The sequence below is a fragment of the Euprymna scolopes genome, chromosome 44 (genome assembly GCF_053919585.1).
Source record: "Euprymna scolopes isolate OS-2025 chromosome 44, ASM5391958v1, whole genome shotgun sequence".
Taxonomy (NCBI): domain Eukaryota; kingdom Metazoa; phylum Mollusca; class Cephalopoda; order Sepiida; family Sepiolidae; genus Euprymna; species Euprymna scolopes.
The window spans coordinates 8,003,950-8,025,327 of NC_136525.1; the positions used below are offsets into that span (position 1 = coordinate 8,003,950).

At 32.8% G+C, this 21,378-nt stretch overlaps 2 protein-coding genes across 3 annotated transcripts in view; one reads left to right on the forward strand and one right to left on the reverse strand.

Moving 5' to 3' along the window:
• Positions 1–8,001, forward strand: part of LOC145268670 (nephrocystin-3-like) — a 110,279-nt gene extending 102,278 nt beyond the window's left edge. For both annotated transcript variants that reach the window (XM_080124160.1, XM_080124161.1), the window contains 6 exons: positions 1,072–1,211; positions 2,773–2,944; positions 4,298–4,363; positions 4,937–5,062; positions 5,647–5,772; positions 7,417–8,001. In XM_080124160.1, the coding sequence (XP_079980286.1) occupies positions 1,072–1,211; positions 2,773–2,944; positions 4,298–4,363; positions 4,937–5,062; positions 5,647–5,772; positions 7,417–7,566 (780 nt within the window). In that variant the 3' untranslated portion in view covers positions 7,567–8,001. The remainder of the gene's footprint in view (positions 1–1,071; positions 1,212–2,772; positions 2,945–4,297; positions 4,364–4,936; positions 5,063–5,646; positions 5,773–7,416) is intronic.
• A 2,218-nt stretch (positions 8,002–10,219) lies between these two features.
• The window catches only part of LOC145268678 (phosphatidylinositol N-acetylglucosaminyltransferase subunit C-like), a 30,634-nt gene continuing 19,475 nt past the window's right edge, over positions 10,220–21,378 (reverse strand). The window contains exons 4-7 of the mRNA XM_080124175.1: positions 20,376–20,544; positions 15,870–16,017; positions 14,738–14,904; positions 10,220–13,265 (exon numbers count right to left, since the gene is read on the reverse strand). Coding sequence (XP_079980301.1) covers positions 13,205–13,265; positions 14,738–14,904; positions 15,870–16,017; positions 20,376–20,544 — 545 coding nt within the window. The 3' untranslated portion in view covers positions 10,220–13,204. The remainder of the gene's footprint in view (positions 13,266–14,737; positions 14,905–15,869; positions 16,018–20,375; positions 20,545–21,378) is intronic.

Sequence of the window (21,378 nt, forward strand, 5' to 3'; positions counted from 1 at the left end):
TTATTTCTAATTTAAAAAAAAAAAAAGATTCTTTCGTAATCTCGTGTCATTTTATTTATTTAATCTATCAACCGCTATATTTCCAAACACAATTTTTAATCTCTATGATATTTTATCTTTTAGACGTAATCCACTACACTAGTTTACTCTAATTAGTTCTTCTCTCATAAAATGTATATACATGTATATATGACATCTAATTTACATAAGGAAAACACGCTGCTCTCCCCCATCATTATATATAGCCCCAATCCTCCGACTCTCTCGTCAATGACCATCCCTCTTTAAGAAGCCCGCATAAATCGGGCGAAACGTTGAGTATCCAGGTCCTTCCACCTCCATTTTATTTCATATATATATATATATATAGTGAATAAATCACAAAAAACTATATTCCAAAATTCAATTCATGATGTTGACCATCTTATAATTTATTCCTGTAATTCAGTTGACATTTACAATTCTTAACAGCATCTGTTTCATAGCACAAAATCAATCACTTAATTATTATATCAATCAGTGAATCTATTTTGCCCTTAACTCATCAGAAGAAATAGCAACAATCAATTCGTCCAAAGGAAATAAAGAGTGATTTGACATGATTAAAATCCTATATTTCTCTGTAACTACATTGCTCTTCTTAAATAAGGATTGGTATATAAGAAAATATATATATATATATATATATATATCTGTTGCACATCAGTTCAGATTAAAGAAGATAGTTTTTTTATACTTTAAATTAAAATATAGTAATTGAAAAATATTATTTAAGTTTGTGATGATTCTTGATATTTCCTAGGAAATAATTATAGCAAAATAACAAAACAAAAAAACATTGAGATTCGAACTTTGAAAGGTTTCATTAAACTGAAGTTGAAGTTGAATTTGAAAGCTTTATCTGCACAGCCACTGGACAAAAAAAATTGTTTTGTCGCTTTAGTTTGTAGTGTTTAGGAAACTGAGTTAGAGATCTCTCTGCATCGATCTAAATAATTACGATTTGATTTTTAAAAAAGTATATTTTTATGTGTTGTTGCATGGTCATTAGTATATTTTTTCTTCTTTCAGGGTCAAATTCGTGGCATTGACCCGATGGTACAGCGCAGGGCTCTTCAGCTTGAAGAATTGGCCATGGGACCAGATTCCGCTGACTTGGCACATACTCTAAACGAATTGGGAGTTCTTTATTATTTACAGAATAACCAAGAGTAAGTCACCTAAATCTCTTTTTTAAGTACCTATTTAGAGTGGTGGAAGAATTTAAAAAAAAAAAAATTAAAAACATGAACGTTTTTACACGGTAAATTTTTATCCAAGAAGATCGTTTTCAATATGAAATGCAAGAACAATGTGTTTTCTGCTGGAACTTCTTTCTGGAGTATACTCTTCTTCACTATTTTCGACACTAATTTTATTAATAAGCTTAGCTCATCCAGTGCTAAAATGCCACTCATAACTTCATGGCACTTGTGCGTCCTTCGACGTACATACTCCTGACTAACCCAACAAGCAGCAAGATCCTACCCCTTCACTGTTGCGGCCCCTAGGTACTGGAACACCTTCTACTCTAATAGTTTCTTCTCTTGGACTGCTGAACTTTGGAATTCTCTCCCTGTTTTCTTGTTTCTCTGACTGTACTAATCTGCAAAAGTTTAAATGTAATGTGAACAAACATCTTGCTGCTCAATTTCCCTCAGTCTCCTGCTAGACACAATCTCAAATAGTTCAATATAAATACATTTAGATAAATACATTAAAATAAATGCATTAAATATATTAATATAAATATATTAAAATTAATATATTAAAATAAATATATTAAAATTAATATATTAAAATTAATATATTAAAATATATTAAAATTAATATATTAAAATAAATATATTAAAATAAATATATTAAAATTAATATATTAATATAAATATATTAAAATTAATATATTAAAATAAATATATTAATATAAATATATTAAAATAAATATAAAATTGATATATTAATATATATTAAAATTAATATATTAAAATAAATATATCAAAATTAATATATTAAAATAAATATATTAAAATTAATATTTTAAAATTAATATATTAATATAAATATATTAAAATTAATATATGAAAATAAATATATTAAAATAAATACATTAATATAAAAATATTAATATAAAAATATTAATATAAATATATTAAAATTAATATATTAAAATAAATACATTAATATAAAAATATTAAAATAAATATATTAAAATTAATATATCAAAATTAATATATTAAAATTAATATATTAAAATTAATATATTAATATAAATATATTAAAATAAATACATTAATATAAAAATATTAATATAAATATATTAAAATTAATATATTAATATTAATATATTAAAATAAATATATTAAAATAAATACATTAATATAAAAATATTAATATAAATATATTAAAATAAAAATATTAATATAAATATATTAAAATTAATATATTAATATAAATATATTAAAATTAATATAAATATATTAAAATTAATATATCAAAATTAATATATCAAAATTAATATATTAATATAAATATATTAAAATTACTATATTCAAGTTCAATGTAAACAAGTTCTTGATGAGCCGTTCCCCTTAAGTAATCCAATTTACCAAATTTACACTTCTAACGATTACTATGATATTGCCATTTTGACTACTGTACATTCATTATCCTCGAGTGGCCTTTGAACCTTGGTGATTCCATTGTAAAAAAAAAAAAAAAAACTTTTTTTTCCAGAATTGCTGAGTCTTTCCTTAAGAGATCTTTGGAAATGCGTGAGGCGTTGTTGGGCACAGATCACCCAGACATTGCGCAATCCCTGAATAATTTGGCCGCTCTCTATAACGACCGCAAGCTATGCGAAAAGGCCATACCCCTGTATGAGCGTGCACTTCACATCCGTATGAAGGTAAACATCTCATCCTTTATTTTTTTTTATTTCTCTCTTTGATATTATGAAGGCAGCGTGATTTTGTGTGAGGATTTTTATCTCAGATCGGAAATGGAGAGACTTTATGCAAGTAAATTGCCATATTTTGTACTGTTGCACATATTCTCATTTTTGCCTTGGCAACACATGTTTTTTTTTTTATTATAATGAGGATGATTATGTACTTTGTTTAGGAGTTATTTTCTAGTTATTTTGTGTCATTTTTTTGTATATTACTTTTCTTAACTTTCTTGTGTTCACAAAAAACTATGAATAATTTAAATATTATCGTATTAAACTGATTTGGGGAAGGCGTAATATATGTTCTTTATTATGATACGTGTCAATGAGATTGTCAGTCGGCAATGAACAACACCTTGAGAGGATTTAAAAGGGTCAAAATGTGATTATTAAATGGGCTGCAGGAACGAGAACATATCACCCATCAGCAGATTTCAAAGTCAACATAAAAAGGAAGTTAAGAAAAAATGTAATATACTCTGTCAAGGCAAGAGAAAGTGCACCTCCCCAGATGTGACAACAATGATACTCCAACTTAGGACGTATTTGATTCTTGTACAGGAAGACTACTGCATCAGGTGCGCTGTACTTTCGGGAGTGATAGAAAGATCGGCACTCGTACAGTTTAATCAAGACATTAAAAAATGAAAATATCGAAAAAAGGTTATATTGTACATGTTCGTTATGGACTGAAGTTCTCCGAAAAAAAATTTAATTTGATTTGATCGAGTAGTTTTTTTTGTTTTTTTTTACAGTGGAAAAACACGTTTTTATGACAGCGCGTTGAAAGTAGGCATCTTGCAATTTTTTTAACATGCCACGGGGAGATAACTCAATTTTAAGTGCTGACACTCCCCCCCCATCTTTAATACAAGCTTTTCTTCCTAAAAATCAAACCTTTTTGCTCGGTATCATAAATTGTTTTTTCACTGTAAAAGAAAAAAATAGTTGATGAAATCAAGTGAAATATTTTTTTTCGGAGAACTTCATTCCATAACGGATACGTACAATATAACCGTTTTTTTTTTTCAATATTTTCATTTTTTAATGTCTTGATTAATCTGTACAAGTACTGAAAGATGTAACCATTTTTTCTGCAACTTTAGCAATGGATTTGATGGGAGTTTTCCGTTTGAGGTCTAGAGTGAAAATCAGCCGTACAAACTTCTCAAAGCAGGTGGCTTCTTCCAGGATCGAATCATTCATTTCAACCCTGGAAAAGCAAAAATCCGAGCAATGGTGATAAAAGGAGATAAAAACGCAAGTCCGAACTTTTTTATTGTAACTAATTGTTCTTCTTATCTTCAACAGCATTTACCGGACCACCCAAGCGTGGCGTCAATCAACAAACACCTGGCCGTACTTTATAAAAAAATGGTGAGTGCATTTTTAATATTTGACTGGGTTTTTTTTTTTTACAATTAGATCACCATCAAGTGTTGCAAGTCTATCTCTGCTCTATTGTTATTTTCATGGCAAATGCTCAATTGATCTTCAATCTATGGTTCCTTCCTGCAAAACAGTCACAACAAGCACTTGTCTAGCTACAACCACTGTCAACAATTCCCCTAATCTCTATCTGCGCCTAAAACTAAATGTAAATTCCATAAACAAAGTTTCTTTCCTAGAATTGCTCACCCGTGGAACTCTATACTGTGAACCTGTTTTCCAGTTGACTGCAACATGGCCATTTTCAAGTCCAATGTAAACAAGTTCTAATTGAACCATCCGCTTAAATAATCAAATTCTACCCAATTTCCACCACTACTGATCATTACAGTGTTGTCTCAGCGACCACCAGTCACTTATTAACCCTTATCCTTGAGTGGCCTTTGAACCTTGATAAGTGGTGACTCCCATTAAAAATTAAAAGAAAAAATAAGCGGTTTTGAAATAGTGTTGAGCAGTATTTATTAGGATTAATGGCAACTGAATGTTTCTTTTTTGCAGGGTCAGTACAGCATGGCGGAACCTCTTTACAAGCAGGCAGTAGAAATATGCGAACGCTCTTTTGGAGAGAATCACCCGGCTGTAGCGACTGCATTGGTTAATTTGGCAGTTTTATTTTCACAACAGGTAAGAATGCTTGTCATGGTTTTTTTTGCTTGGCTAGTTCCAAACAAAAGGCCCTGTCGGTGGGGCATTAGAATACACCGACTGCTCCCCCCCCCCCCTGCAGAGGGTAAAAGTCCCTCAATGGGGGTCCTGGATATGACCTTAAACTATATCCAGTGGTGAGGCCCCAGCTTGAGGGCTTTGGGGAGTGTGGAGCCACCCTTTAATTGGCATTGCTCCCAGGTCCACTCTGACCCGGAGTGGTAGTACCTGTTAGGGTTCCAACTATGGGTTAAATAGAAACCGACTTGAAAACAACAAATATATTCTATTAAAAGTTTTTTTCTTCAAAATCTTTGGATTCGGCATTAAATAACCCGAAAAGGGTTGATATGCCGTAAAACAAAAATAAAAACAATCCAAACAAAAACAAAAAAACTATGATTGTGGAGACTTTGCTGAGTTTTTTCAAGGTTTGATTGAAGAGAACTTATGAAGAGAGAGAGACAAATGACTAAAATTATTTACTTATAACTACACTCTACGATGCGAAGGGTAATCCATGCTAAAACATTTATTCATTTTGATTGTTTTTCTTCTTCCAGAACAAATATTTGGAAGCCGAGCCCTTGTATGAACGAGCATTGAGTATTTACGAAGACAGTTTTGGACTACACCATCCGCGTGTTGCGGAAACGTTAAGGAATTTGGCTGTCATGAAATACGATCAGGTAAATACAATTGGAGATAATAAAAAAGAACTACGTGTGGTGTAAAATGTTTGGGGAGGGATTAATTTTACCTGTCTTAGGACGGGTATTCATTTAGTTATTGTATACTAATGTTGTGGTCCCTTAAAGGGGCCAAAATTAGTGGTCCCTTAATATATATTGAACGGAAAAGTAATAACAAATAAAGAGTGTTGTTGTGTGTCAGTCTGCCACGTATGCATGACTTGTGTATTATCCGTGTACTAACTTTGAGCAACATATTCTTCTGAGCTTTATAATAAGTGGAAGAGTCCATTATTATCTGTAGGGTGGACACACCACAACAACTAACAATATAACTAAAAAAAAAAAAAAGTCTCAAATCTAATAGGTTCTGCACTGTCAGCCAAGCTCCAACCTCTGTTGCATCGCAGAAAGGTCGCATCCCTGTGTCCATTTTACAACTACTTTAATAGAATATGCTCTGATGAACTCATAGCACTTGTGTCCCTCTTGATGAACATGCTACCAACTAATCCAACAAGCACCAAAATCCCACTCCTTCATTGTCGAGGCTCCTAGATACCAGACAGGCTCCTCATATTAGTTTCTTCCCTCAGATTGCTAGACTTTGGAATTCCCTCCTTGTTTCCTGCTTCTCTGGCTGTACTAACCTGCTGAAGTTTAAATGAAATGTGAACAGACATGTCGTTGCTCAATTCACCACAGTTCCTGTTAGACATTGTCTCAAATAGTAACATCTTACATTCCAAGTCGCAATATTCCTTGTTTGGGTGAAAAAAAAACCAAAAAAACTTGGTACTTGCTTCAATAGTTTTTCCCCTCAGACTACAAGACTTTGGATTTATTTTGCAGATCTGTTAGCAGTAACTTATAAATATTAATACAATAGGCGTTCTAAAAGTAATACCTATTTTTTATTCCACCCGAAATTGCTTTCTTGTGATGACTTAACTCCTGCATTCATGATCTGAAAGTTTTATCTCTGTTGCAGGTATTGACAGTATGAGACTCTAAGAAAGCAGCCTACCATGGCAATCACTAAACATTAAGTGTCTCTCGACTGAATATCCCTCAACAAAATATGCAAACAAAATCGTTTTCTCAAATTCAATAGACACAGAAGAAGATTTCACAATAAACTAAATACATTACATCTTTTCACAACTTGAATATAAATTTTGAAAGCTTCAGATTGTTGAATAGAAAATTTTTGTGATTGAATTAAGGTTTTTGGACAAAAGTCAAGTGTTATAGTTGTTTGGTCCTCCTAAAATGAAAAAAAAAAAAAAAAAAAAAAAAAAAAAAGAAGACTAATTTTCTATATGTGCCTTTTTTTTATTTTTATTTATTTATTTTTTTTTTACACGGTGATAACCACTTATCAAGGCCCGGAAGCCACTCAGGGATAAGGGTTATTGCAAGTACAGGACGTTAGTGTGGAGATTTAATGAAGTGTTTACTTAAGGGGGCGGTTCATTAGGAATTTGTAAACGTTGGACTTGAAGACATCCAGGTTGTAGTCAGGTGAGAAGCAGGCAGACGGAACAGAGTTCCACAGGCGTGCAGTTGTAAAAAAAGATTTATCCAAATTTTTACTGAATGAATAATAAATTTTTTTTTTTTTTTTTTTTTTTTTTCCAGGAAGATTATGAGACAGCCGCACGTCTTTATAAGAGAGCTACAGAAATCAGGGAGACAGAAGTTAGTTATACCGGCAAAGATTTCTCCCGCTGTAGCTCAGGAGGAGATACCAATTCCACTGTCAAAAACAGTGAGCGGACCGTTGGATGAGCTGAGCTTACAAGAATAGAAGAATCAAGGATTAAATGGTACTGTGGAATGTTTAAAATGGGTCCTGGATATGACCTTAAACTATATCCAATGGTGAGGCCCCAGCTCATGGGCTTTGGGGAGTGTGGAACCACCCTTTAATTGCCATTGCTCCCAGGTCCACTCTGACCCGGAGTGGTAGTACCTGTTAGGGTCCCAACTATGGGTTGAATAGAAATAGACTTGAAAAAAAAAAAAATATATATTCTATTAAAAAATTGTTCTTCAAAATCACTGGATTCGGCTTTAAATAACCTGAAAAGGGTTGATATGCCGTAAAACAAAAACAACTAACCAACCATCTTTAAAAAATATAATTTTGGCACTAAACTTTTCTTGTTTAGCTTCGACCAGTTGTAAAATTGTTAATAAATCATTTATTGTTGTTGATCTATATAGAATTGTTTTCATCCAATTATTTCTTCAAATTTGTGTTTCAACACACACCGTTTCAAAACATTTCCCGGTTTTGACTAAAATAGGAATCTTTGACTGTACTTTTCTTGTTTTTAATTCATCCTTTGTAGTGATGTAAACGCAAAGCAGATATGCTGGAGTGGTAACTAGTTTTCAATAAAAATTGTAAATATTCAGAAAATCAAATATATATATATATATAGAGAGAGAGAGAGAATAAAGGGCAAAAAGTTATATTCCAAAATTCATGATGTTGACCATCTTATAATTTATTCCTTTAATTCAGTTGACTTATACAATTCTTGACAGTATCTGTTTCATAGCGCAAAATCAATCACTTAATTATTATATCAATCAATCAGTTAAGGGCATAATAGATTCGTTGATTGATATAATAATTAAGTGATTGATTTTGCGCTACGAAACAGATACTGTCAAGAATTGTATAAGTCAACTGAATTAAAGGAATAAATTATAAGATGGTCAACATCATGAATTTTGGAATATAACTTTTTGTCATTTATTCACTATATTGCTCTGTAATTACATTGAGCTTTTTAAATAAGGATTGGTATATAATAAGAAAATATATTTCTACAGATATATATAACATTATGGTGAGGAACAAAAGAAAAAAATAAAATTCTGATGAAAAATATAAAACTCTGAAATATATTAGTTTTAAACAAGTAAATACTTGTTTATTTTCATAATATTGCATTGTAATTTGGCTTTCAAACGTATTTCAACTTAAAATTATATAAAAGTGAAATTGTCTCTGTGTGTGCATATTTCCCTACCAAACTACTCTGTCAATTTTCAGTCCACAGACTCGAGATTTGACATAAGGGGTATTGAGATTTAGGAAAATCGGTTTTCAGCCAAAAATTTGGCTGTTAAGAGGTCAAAGTTCAACAATTTTACCCTTGAAAACTCTACCAAACTCCTCCACCAATTTTGGGTCTAAACACTTGAAATTTTAGATGTAGGTTACTTGGACATGGATCAAACTTTTTAATTTGATTTGAACCCAAAACAATAAATGTTAAGGGGTCAAAATTGGGGTCAATGTTAAAAAAATTTGATCTCTGTGGTCTCTACCAAATTACTCAGCCAATGTTTGGTCTAAACATTTGAAATTGTACATAAAGTGTATTTGACGATAGGGCAAGCTTTTTAATCGGTTTTTGGGCAAAAAATTGGCTGCCAAGGGGTCAAAGTTGAAAGAGTTGACTTTTGCTGACCCTACTAAACTATTCAGCCAATTTTGGGTCTAAACAGTTGAAATTTTAGATGTAGGTTACCTCGACACGAGTCCAACTTTTTAATATATATATATATATATATATATATATATATATATATATATATGTACATAAAGTTATAAATAGTACATAGCATAGGGCCCGAGCAAAGCCGGGCTGAACTGCTAGTATATATATATATATATAGAGAGAGAGAGAGCATACACAAGAAACAAACTTAAATGTAAAAATGTGGGTGGTCCCTTATATATATATATATAGGGGACCACCCACATTTTTACATTGAAGTTTGTTTCTTGAGTATGGTAGATAAATCGTTCAAGTTAAGAAATAGCAATTCCTTCAGTTGTAAAATCATTGTTGATTTACATGGAATCGTTTTCATCCATTTTATTTCAACATATTTGTATCTTATGATTCACAAACACCTTCATAACAGATATATATATATATATATATATATATATATATAATATTTATAGTTAAAGGACACCAAGTGAAGAGTAATTAATTGTATTTTTTAATATTTTTATATTTAAAGGGAGAGAACTCTTATAGTAATATTCCTTGCCGAGTGATATTTGAAGTATGATCAATCGATCAGGATTATCTGCCCCTGGATTGACCAAACAATAAAAAAAAACAAGAAAATTCAGCGGAGTATGCTTACTGACCTCAGTTTTGTAATTTTTCCAGTTGTAAAACTGTTAATAAATCATTTATTTTTGATCTCCATACAAATTCCTAATGAACCGCCCCCTTAAGTAAACACTTCATTAAATCTCCACACTAACGTAATGTACTTGTAAAAAAAAAAAAAAAATAAATAAATAATTTATTTTTGATCTCCATACAATCGTTTCATCCATGTTAGTTTCAATGAAGTTGTGTGATCTAACTTTCAAACTAGAAAGAATTGACTGACGTAAAACCAAATTTATCAACAATTTTATTTCACTCATATTTTTTTTTTATTTTTTCATTTAAAAGAATAAAATTTAACAAATAACTTTGGAGTTAAATAAATATTTTGTGTTGGTCCACAAATGAAACAAACAATTTTTAAATAAAAACAGATTTACAATTTTTTCACGCAAATGAAATGAAAATGTGCACAAATGAATCAACAATTTATGATTTTGAAATGAAGATGACGGAAATCTGTGTATATATAAATGTCCGTATGCATGTGTGTGCATGTGTGTGTGTGCTCCTTATAGAAAGAAAGTATACCCCAAAAAGGGGCTAGGAGGGTAGAACGCTCTTAAAACATCAAATATATTCAATGAAATTTGCACGTGCATAAAAGTTTACAGGAAAGACAAAGGAAATGGTTCCAAATCTCTATGTGTCCTGTTATTTGTTGAATATCTTACGTAACTCCACTTCTAAGCGACCGATAAGGTGAAATCTGTATATATAAATGTCAGTATGTGTGTGTGTGTGTGTGTGTGTTCCCTATAGATAGAAAGTACACCGCTAAAGGGACTCTAAGCCCCCGCCTTAAAAACATCAATTATATCCTATTTTAAGAAAATGTACATATGTATAAAAAATTTCCTGGGAGGACAAGGGAAGTGGTTTCAAATCTTTTTGTGTCCTGTTATTTGTTGACTATTCATATGACCTAACCCTAACCCTAAGTGACACGTGAAGGCAGAACTCATCCCCTTCCTTAAAATTTCATATGCGTATATCCGATTTTAATGAAATTTAAACTATAAGAGACAGTAATTCAGAGAGTTTTGCAACATTTCAATTTCTTCTGACTATATTAGGAGGTGAAACAGGAGTATTTTATTCGTTATATCATGGGTCCGCATAGACAATTTGAGTATAAATCTTGGAAGCGTTAGATTTAGTTTTGTTTTTAGACATAAAATTTTACTACTTATCAGTGTATATACAACATTAATGGTGGAACGATTCCTTAATTTATTCTCGATTCTAATACAATTAGAAAAATAACTATTAATGAAAATAGATTTCCAAATTATATGTTATACATTAGAGTTATTGGATTGGCTCTTTTAAAACCAAATTTAGTGAATTCGGCCTTTTTTTTTTTTAGAGCAGTTTGGCTTTTTTTTTTTTAAATTTGGTTTTATATGAAAAATAAAGCAAACTAATCCCTCACTCTAAATTCTCAAATAATTGTTTTGTTTTTTTTTCTCCAGCACGTAATTGCTTAAAAAAGAAGAATTCTATATGAAAGGTGGGGGTGAGGGTATTGTTTTAAAAAAATATGAAAACGATAAAATTTATCAATTAATATTCCTTAATGCAAGTGTTTTTATCTAAAAGAAATTTAATTTACTCCAAAAAAAAAAAAAAAAAAACATAAAAAGCATATGATTTTAATTTCAAGGGAAATGACACAAATGTTTGGGAGTCAACATCTTCAATATAGCCCAGAGTTAACATCTTCAATATAGCCATTTTTATTTGATATAGCATTGATACAGAACATTTTCCATTTGGCCTTTTTTGGCCATTTTTCCTGAAAAATTTGGCTTTAAATATTTTTTATACTTTACTTCTAGATGGCTGAACTACTCTCCTTGGCCTTTTGGTCAAGATCAAAGTGTAGTATCTGTTCTTCAGATGCTGCACTTCATTTTCTTGTTCTCTTTCGGTGGAGGAGAAATCCTTCACGACTGAGACAATTTTTATTTTTGTACCTTTTCTCCACGTTAAAAAACGACCCTGGTGTCTAACTCTGTCCCGTGGGGAGGCATAGTAAATAGGTACTTCTAGATGGCTGATAAACCGTTACCCTAATTCTTGACTGCTGAAAATAGGAGCGGGAATAAGGAAGAATCTGATTAGCAAACTTAACACCACGTGTATATATAAAAACATGTGGTAACTTCAATTCTATCCATTAGCCTGACGAATTCTCATGAGAATGAAACACAGAAAATTCTACGTAGCTTAATTGCCATATGTTTTCAAAACTTACTCATATGCAAGTGTGTGTGTAAGTGTATAAGAAGGCTGTTAGCAATGTAGAAAACCAGGCTATTGAAGCGATGTGATGTATGAACCGAAAACAAACAAATGAAGGTTCCGTTGAGATTATAAATCTTCATACTTTGATTGATTTTTCAAAATCAATCACATTTATAAATCAGTAAACATTGATTTAACTGTTTGATATAAACGGAATGGAAAAATTTGATATTTCAAGAATAATTTTTTTTTTTTTTTTAAAACGAAAAAGAAATCAAACCGAAAGATTTCTGCAATAAAAAAAAAAAAAAAAAAAAATTCTCAAAATTATCAAATTCCGGTTATATTAACAGTTAAGTCAATATTTACTGATTTATATACGTGAATGATTTTGAAAAATAAATCGATATATCATCTCATTAAGACGTACATTCATTTGTCTATTTTATAAATATATATTTTCTTTTTATATATTTTGTTGAATATTTATTAGTGATGGGACGATTCCAATATTTTCTCAAATTCCGATACCATTACCAATTCCGATACAATTCCTGATTCAGATTCTTCATAAATCTCTAAATATTTAACTATTTTTACCGATACCATAAAAACATGCGTTAAATGTGCACATATTTTATTAAACATAGAAACATACTTGTGCGGAGGTGGGATCAATAGATTTTTAGCGTTATTGGTAATTTAAAATCAATAAATATGCTATTTCTACCAGCAGTAGACGGTTTTGTTTTAAACAAATTCAAATAAAAAGATAAAAGAATCGTTTTGGCATCGAAAAATATTGCACAAATTCTTCCGATTCCGATACCCCAAAAAGTTCCGAGTTTTCTGATTCTCGAACCCGATAAATCGTCCCAACACTAATATTTATTCATATTCTCTTATTTTAAAAAAAAAAAAAAAAAAAAAAATCTCCAAGAATGTTTGACATTTGAGGCTTTGGTTCACGTGACAGGCATTGTGAGGTCTCGGATGATGGCTTCGTCCCAAGGACCATAGATATTGCTGGAAAAAAGGACAGAAAAAAAAAAAACGGTTAGGAAAATGTACCATGGAAAATTCTGACTAGAATTTAGTTGAATTACGTAACAATATTAAGATGCATCATGTGTATTACTATTCTTGCAACTGGGAGATACAAAGGTTTTTCAAATCAGTCTCTCTGTGGAAGCCATGTGGTGGTGACATTGCTTATAATGTAGAAAACTTTGATCAAAATGCGAAATATTACTTCAATGTCTCTGTCTATGCATTATTTAGTTGACCCTTTGGTCGGTCCGGAACACACGGCATAACAACATAAATGTCGTTTTACCATGTGCTTCAATCATGTGTATATTGCTAACACCCCTACTGAAAAATGGTACGGTCCGGTGACTTTTTTGATGAGGGAGTGAGCTGACATTGTCACTGGGGAAGTAGTTGGTATTCAAGTCCAGGTTGGTTCACAGTGGGGGAGTTAAATCTCTTCCACAATGACAATGTCAGCTTACTCACTCATCAATAAAGTCACCGGACTGTACCATTTTTTAGTGGGGGTGTTAATTACATACACATGAATAGCACACATGTCGTTACACCGCTATGAGGGTCCTTCCAAAAATAAAGCGTCCTAATTTTTTTTTCTACTCAAAAAGTTGAAGAGCTACGAAGACAGACATGGTACCATTAAAACGAGGGTACTTTTTGTCCTTCAGAATTTATTTTTCTACATAGTCACCACCATTATTAATGAACTTTTGCCAGTGATGAATGGTGGCTGTATATGGGCATCCAGAGCGTTCTTTGTCATACAGGGGTTTTCAAACGTAACCCTTTATTTAATCCACAGGGGTAGCATAGTCTTCTTTCAGTCATGACTGGGTAGAGGACCCATGGCATAGTGAATAGAGTACTTAGTAAAATTCAGTTGTAAGTTACACTCCTCTGGCAGTTGCAGGTTCAATCCTCAGTGGGGGCAACACTCAAAATACAATTGTAAATTACTTGAAACTTCTACCCAAGTGTGGAATTTAGTATGATTTTCACAATGTTTTGGCCAATTGTAACCTCTAATTTTATTCAGGTTTTTTCTTGTAAAACTCAGAAATTTTTCTATCAAACTCAGGAATCTGCATTCCGTCAGCCATGACCTGGTAGAAGTCTTAAGCAATTCACAATTGTATTTTTCATATCGCCCGCACTGAGAATTGAACCTTCAACTTCCAGAGGAGTGTTACTTAACAATTGGATGTTACCTAGTACTTTATCCATTACGCCACAGTTCCTTGTGAACAATTCAAGATGAGAATATTATCGCAAGTGATAATTCGTAAGATTGTAAGTCTAAACGCAATAGTAGATTTAATGCACTTTGCTATTTTTGCCAGTAAATTTACAGATTCCTGATTGGGTAACACCCGAAAGTATCTTGTTGTTTGGGGTGAAAATGTAATAAAAAAAAAAAAAATAAATAAATAAATTAAAAAAAAACTTACTCCTTGTAAGGTTGCAGACGACACAGCCATGCCGGACAAACAAAGTTGATGAATAAATGAATAGAGATGAAAATTGCTGCCCCAATCGCAGACACAGACATCAGGGCGCCACTGGCTGCCACGCCCACAACCAGGCTCATCATGTTTTGATAGATGTGACCTTTTTTCTGGAAAATAAATCACAAAATCAAAAAGAAAAATAGGAATGCATAATTAATATCAAATAAGTTGGAATCCTTAGGTTCATCTACTTTACTAGTTATGGGAATCATGATATCATATTAGAATTGGAACTTGTACAAAGTAAAGGTGACGAAACGAAGAAAAACGACCAAAAAATCTCAACCATAAAAATAGGTTGGAATCCTGAAAGTATCCTATACCTCTACAAGGCCACCATTCGCCCATGCATGGAGTATTGTTGTCTATAAATATAAAAAACGAAAATGCGTGTGTGTGTGCGTGTGTGTGTGCGTGTTCGCTTTTTGTGTATGTCTGCGAAAGGCTTTTTTCACAGGCCTTCTGGGTAGGCTCGCTCATACTTAAAACTTTTTATATCGTGTCTAAATCATAATAACTACGACTTAACGACGGGGGTCATGTGTGTATTTAATTAGCCCGAATTTTATCAGATCGCCGCGTCTTCGAAACGTGAAAGCAAATGATCTGGCTTGCAGTGCAAAACTAGGTCAGACAGCACGCCACTTCCTCGCACCTGTTTATTTCGCTTCATAAACCTTCATATAACGCCCTTATCAGTTCCTCTCCCTCGTGGCCGTGATGGCTAGGTAACTGTTTTTTTTCCCATTCATTTCTATCTTCATGTCAAGGCTTCGGGGTTCAATCCTACCTTCTGACCAAAACTTTTTTTTTCTTTTACACCTTTTTTTAACACACACACCTCCAAACACCCGGGAAACGCCGGGTACCCCCCCCCTAGTCACAAATAAAGCACAAAATTAAAAAGAAAAATAGGTTGGAATCCTTAGGTTTAAACACTTTACTAAATACGGGAATCAGGATCTAATATTAGAACTGAAATGTTGTGAGAATAACACACAAGATGAGGACGGTGACCCAAATAATCTAAATTAATGAAGAGTGTGGGTCAGAGTTATGGTTAAAGTGTTACCTTGAGTTCAATCCGAAGTCCGGGCCATAAGGCAAAAATCTCGAGGGCAAAAGTCACGATTGAAAAGGCATGAAGTGGACTGTGTAGTCTGGAAGCTAGACATACGGCCGCAAAAATGGCAGCATTCAAAGATAAAGGACTGGAAACCCTAAAAGTAAAAGAAGATTATATTCAGAGGCAAATGTTGCTAGTGATGAAATATCACCCGCTTTATCATAAAGCCCAATGTGTATCAATTTGTACAAGAATATATTAATGAACATATGAAACCGCAGTATGAACAAAGCTTCTTTCCTAGAACTGCACGCCTGTGGAACTCTCTACCGCTTGCCTGTTTCCCTCCTGACTTCAACATGGATGTCTTCAAGTCCAACATAAACAAATTCTTGATGAACCGACCCCCACCCCTAAGTAATGACACTTTATCAAGTCTCCAATACTAATGAATACTGCAACACTATCCCATTGATTACTGTACAAAAAAAAAAAAAAAAAAAAAAAAATAACCCTTATCCCCGAGTTGCTTCTGGACCTTGATAAGTGGTGACCTTTATGTAAAAAAAAAAAAATATATATATATCATCCCTGTCACACAAAATTTAGCAATTTATTATCATAATATCATATGAATCTGAATATTCTATTGTTGGCATTGGTTTCCCAGATATTTTTCTAGTAAGAATTCTTTCTAGAAAGATATTGGGTACTTACAGGGGGGACCAAGTGAAGGTTGCCAACATCCTAAGTGAAAGTGAGTTTTTTTTTTTTTTTTTTTTTGTGAAACGAACTGGATTTGAACCTGGGACACCCAGATTGTCAGATTGTGTCATTAACCACTGCACCACTTTGAAAAAACCTGCCAACTTAAACCATTTCACCTTAACTGAAATAGTCACTATATGCGGACAGAGATATTGAGGAAACATTTCGCACTTAGCAATTATCAAAGTTTTTTTTACATTTTTATCGGGGGGGGGGGTGTTTTGTACTTTCTCTCACAGACACACTTCCATTATTTGTCGTTTGGAAAAAAAAGAAATTATGAACAGATGCCACGTTTGACTACTATTTTTCTTGCCGACAAAAATTGCCTCAAAATTTAACGGAGGTTCTTAGAAAGCCTATTGTCTTTTATGGATGATTTTATACATATGATTTAAATTTCATCAAAATAGAATATATCTACACTTACAACTCCCTTGGGAATAGGAAAGGGGGGATCTTTTCATTGTTTTTCCCAAATAATTTTATACATATGATCCAACTTCATCAAAATAGGATATACTGGAAGTTTTAAGGGTATTCTGTCTTCATAACTTTCTTAGGAAACAGTGTGGCAAAAGTAATAGAAGATACTACTCACACAAGTGTCAGTCCCTCTGTATGGCCTGTTTGGTAATGGGATCAGAGGAAGGAAAAAAAAGAAAGAAAAACTTAATTTTATAGATGAATTCTTGATATACATGCGGAATTGATTTGTAAATGAGGGGAATGGCGTCTATAAGAAGGATGAATTGGAGAGGATAGTGAGCCGAGTTTTTGTCAACCAAGAGAGAACATAGACGTTGAAAGTTGGTGTTGGGAATTATGGTTCAAGTTAAGAGAAATTGGTATCAATTGCAACGTCAGTTAGAAGGAGTTCTTGACAATCCCCCCCCCCCTTTTGTTTTTATTACACTTAGAGGTTTGGAACCATTACCAATGTCTTCCATGTAATGCCTCCTATTTTTTATTCCACCTGAATGAATCAAAGAGGATTGCAAATTGCATTGTTATGATGACTGAACTTATGCAATCATAACCTGAAAGTTTCATCTCTCTGTTACAGATATTGACAGTGTGAGACTTGAAGAAAGCAACCACCTGTCATTAATATGTGTCAGAAGCACAGATGAGTCATTAAATTCCTGCATGCAGAAAAAAAAAAAAAAAAAAAAAAAAATTGATCAACATTTACCGGCGCCTGCAGAATATTTATAAAGCAGATGCAGTTGATGTCAGCACATTTAGGAGATGGGTTCGATTTCAGAGTGGGGACAGAGATTTGATTGATAAAGCAGGATCTGGACTTATTTTTACGATCAAGACATCAGAAGGGACTGGCAAAAGTACATTGAGAACGCTACTATGTGGAAAAATAAATTCTGGAGCACAAAAGATTGCTCGTTTTAATGGTACCACTCCCATTTTTGCAGCTCTTCAATGTTTTAGTTTTTTTTAATTAAAAAATAGGCAGCCTTTACTTTTGAAACGACCCTTGTGAAAATATACTTTTAGCTTTAATGTAGATTCTCTACCTTTTTTTTCTATAGGGAACACACATACACACATCGGCATTTTTATATATAAACTTTAATCCAAGCCATTATATATAACAATAATTTTATAAAATCAACAATAGGTTCTCTACAGCAGGGTTTCCCAAACTTCAGGACACCATGGAGCCCCTGAGCAGATCAAAGATTTTTCACGGAGCACGAACAAGATAAATTCTAAAATAAATATGAAAAACATTAATTTGAAATTTGAATTCATTAGTTAACTCCAATCTCCCTTGAGGACCTCTGAGCAACCAACTGCTCTCGGCACTGTTCAGCTTAAAACTCACCAAGTGTCCCTCTGAACCCCTGTCAAGTCTACTGTCATTAAGTGGACTTTTCCCCCATTTTAAATCATTTCTATTGTCGCTAAAAACTTTGTAAAACCTTTTGCCAATCTTCAGAGTCATAAAAATTACTGTCAATTCTAAAGTACCTACAAACCAAATCTATCTATATATATATAAAAGGCAAAATGTGTGTGACCATTGCGTGTATGTCTTGCAAAGGATTTTCTCGCACACGTTCCCGGGTTCGTTACTATCGCTTAAAACTGTTTATATACCCCCTATATCATAATATCTAGGATTTAGGAACGCGGGTCGTCTCTAGATTTATTTACGTCGACTTTTATGAGATTCGCGCTATTTCGCTTTGTCCCCTGTTTGTCCTGCATTTTAGTATAAATACAGTGAAAAACGTTGCGTTCTTAGTTTTCGCGCTGCTTTCCCCCCTTCCCACCATTATCTGGGGGGGGGGGAGAAGTGAAAACTAAAAATAACGATCCCGATAATGATTTGGTTTTGGGTTTTTTTTTTTTTTTACATCGTCTTTTTTATAATATTTAAGCAGGATTATTAATTACCCCCCCCCCATACACACACCTACAAACACCCGGGCAATGCCGGGTACCCCCCCTCCCCGCTAGTATATATATATATAAAAGTGAAAATGTGTGTGTGTATGAATGTATGTACGTTCACTTTTTGTGTATGTCTGCAAAAGACTTTTTCCGCCAAGCTTTTCGGTAGGCTTCTCCTTCTTAAAACTTTTTATATGCTGTCTAGATGATAATATGTACGATATAACAACGGGGTCGCACGTGTATTTAATTTGCCTGACTTTTAAACGCTATTTATTCCAGATTTTTAGATTGCCGCATGTCCTTCATGACACTTCTACGCATGCGTCAACATGCGCAAAAGACGTTGTACCTTGAATTCATTTAAATATTATAAAAACCGACCTATATTTGCCCACGTGTCCATAGCTCAATGATTAAGTGACAGCGTCGTTATCTTAAGATTGCAGGTTCAATCCGAGTTATCAGATATTTTTTTTTTTCGATTTTTAAACTTTTAATATTGAAACAAGGTTATTCATACCATTTTTTTTTTTTCGCTTTCGCTGTGTTTTTTTTTTTTTGTTCTTGTTTTTCCAAACACGTTTTTTTTTTTTCTTTTTCTCCTTTTTTTGTTTTTTGTTTATGGTTATCCGAATTTTTTAAGAGTTTTATATTCGTTTGCTGTTTTTTGTTTTTTTTTTGTTGTTTTGGTTTTTCCGATTTTTTTTTAAGAAGTTTAAACACGGTTATTACTTCGCTTATTCTTTACTCCCCCCTCCACACACACACCTCAAAACACCTGGGCAACGCCGGGTACCCCTGCTAGTCTAAATATATCTACATCTATTGTTCCGTGCTTTTTTGTTATTGTCATTTGCCACATGCTAATATAAACCCGACCCATGGCTCTCTTTTGTCTATAAGTTAACATAACTAATAATTAACTTCATTCGTTGTTCCTGTTCGTGATTTTACTAGATTTTCGTGTTTACAACCATGTTTTTGTTTAATCGAAAATTGTTGCATTTTTTGTTCATTTATTTTTTCATTTACTTTTTTCATGAACCATCCTGAAACTCTTTACACCTGTAGTCATGTATCAAATCTCTTTTCGGTAAAAAAACATCAAAGATTAAATGTCGCAATCATTTAATTTTTCCGTATAAAGCATTTGGTCCTCTTTAAAAAAAGGCTTCCGGAGGCCCTCAGCCTCACTCCGTGGTGCCCACTTTGGGAAACCCTAGTCTAAATTATTTTTCTATAGTAAACACACATACACACATCGACATTTTTAGATATAGATTATTCACACTTTCATTGAAAGGTTTTTATGACAATACTTACACAGCCGTGTGGGGTCCGTAGTCGTGGAAGAGTAGGTTTGAGAGCAGCATGACTGTACTCATGCAGTAGATCGTGTCCGTACTTATTGTTTGGGTAAGTGAAACCAAAACGGGGCAAAGGATTAAACTGAATGCCACAAACATCACGGCTGTTTTCACATCGTCCAATCCTGGGGGAAAGTAAAAACAAAAAAGGTTACTCACGCAGAATGAGGATTGTGTTATTGACAGAATTGTCCGGACAGTTTACAAAAAAATGCCGGAAGATACCAAACAAAGGTTACACAATTATATTTTTTTTTTTTAACTCAAATTGTGCAATAATTATTCATCGTATTTTCTAAAATGTTTCCAATTAATTTTGTAATAACAGAAATATATTTTCTCATTAAAAAAAATTGCAAGTATCAGTATAAAAAAAAAATGGCGGGGAAGTAAAAACAAAACAAATATAAAAAAAAAAGGTGCTTATACTGAATAAGGACCATGCTATCTACAAAACATCTAGAAGGTACCAAATGAAAGTTTTGTGATTTTTAGTAAGTTGTGTTCCAATTCCTGCTGTAGCTGTTCATTTTAATCCAAAATCATAAATATTGTCTAGTCATCTCATAAGATGTAGAGCAATAACATACTGAATTTTCAAGAGTCTACAACAATTTTAAATGCCTGTATAAAAAAGTCTGGAAACTTATTGAAGGCATCTCACAGATCCTTTTCCTTTTCTCTCCTTTTTTCTTGCACTTGGGGGTCATTACAATCTCACAATAAGAGCAAGCCCGTAAATCGTTTCTATTATCGTTAAAAACATTGTAAAACACATTTGCTAATCCTCAGCATCATAAAACTCATTGTTAATTCTAAAGTACCCACAAACCAAATCTAAATATATCTACATCTATTGCTCAGCACTTTTTTTTGTATCTTCCATTTGAAAGTTGAAGGTTCACAAAATTTATTTTCCAAAAAAATCTTTCATATATAAAATCGGTAAACATGGCATT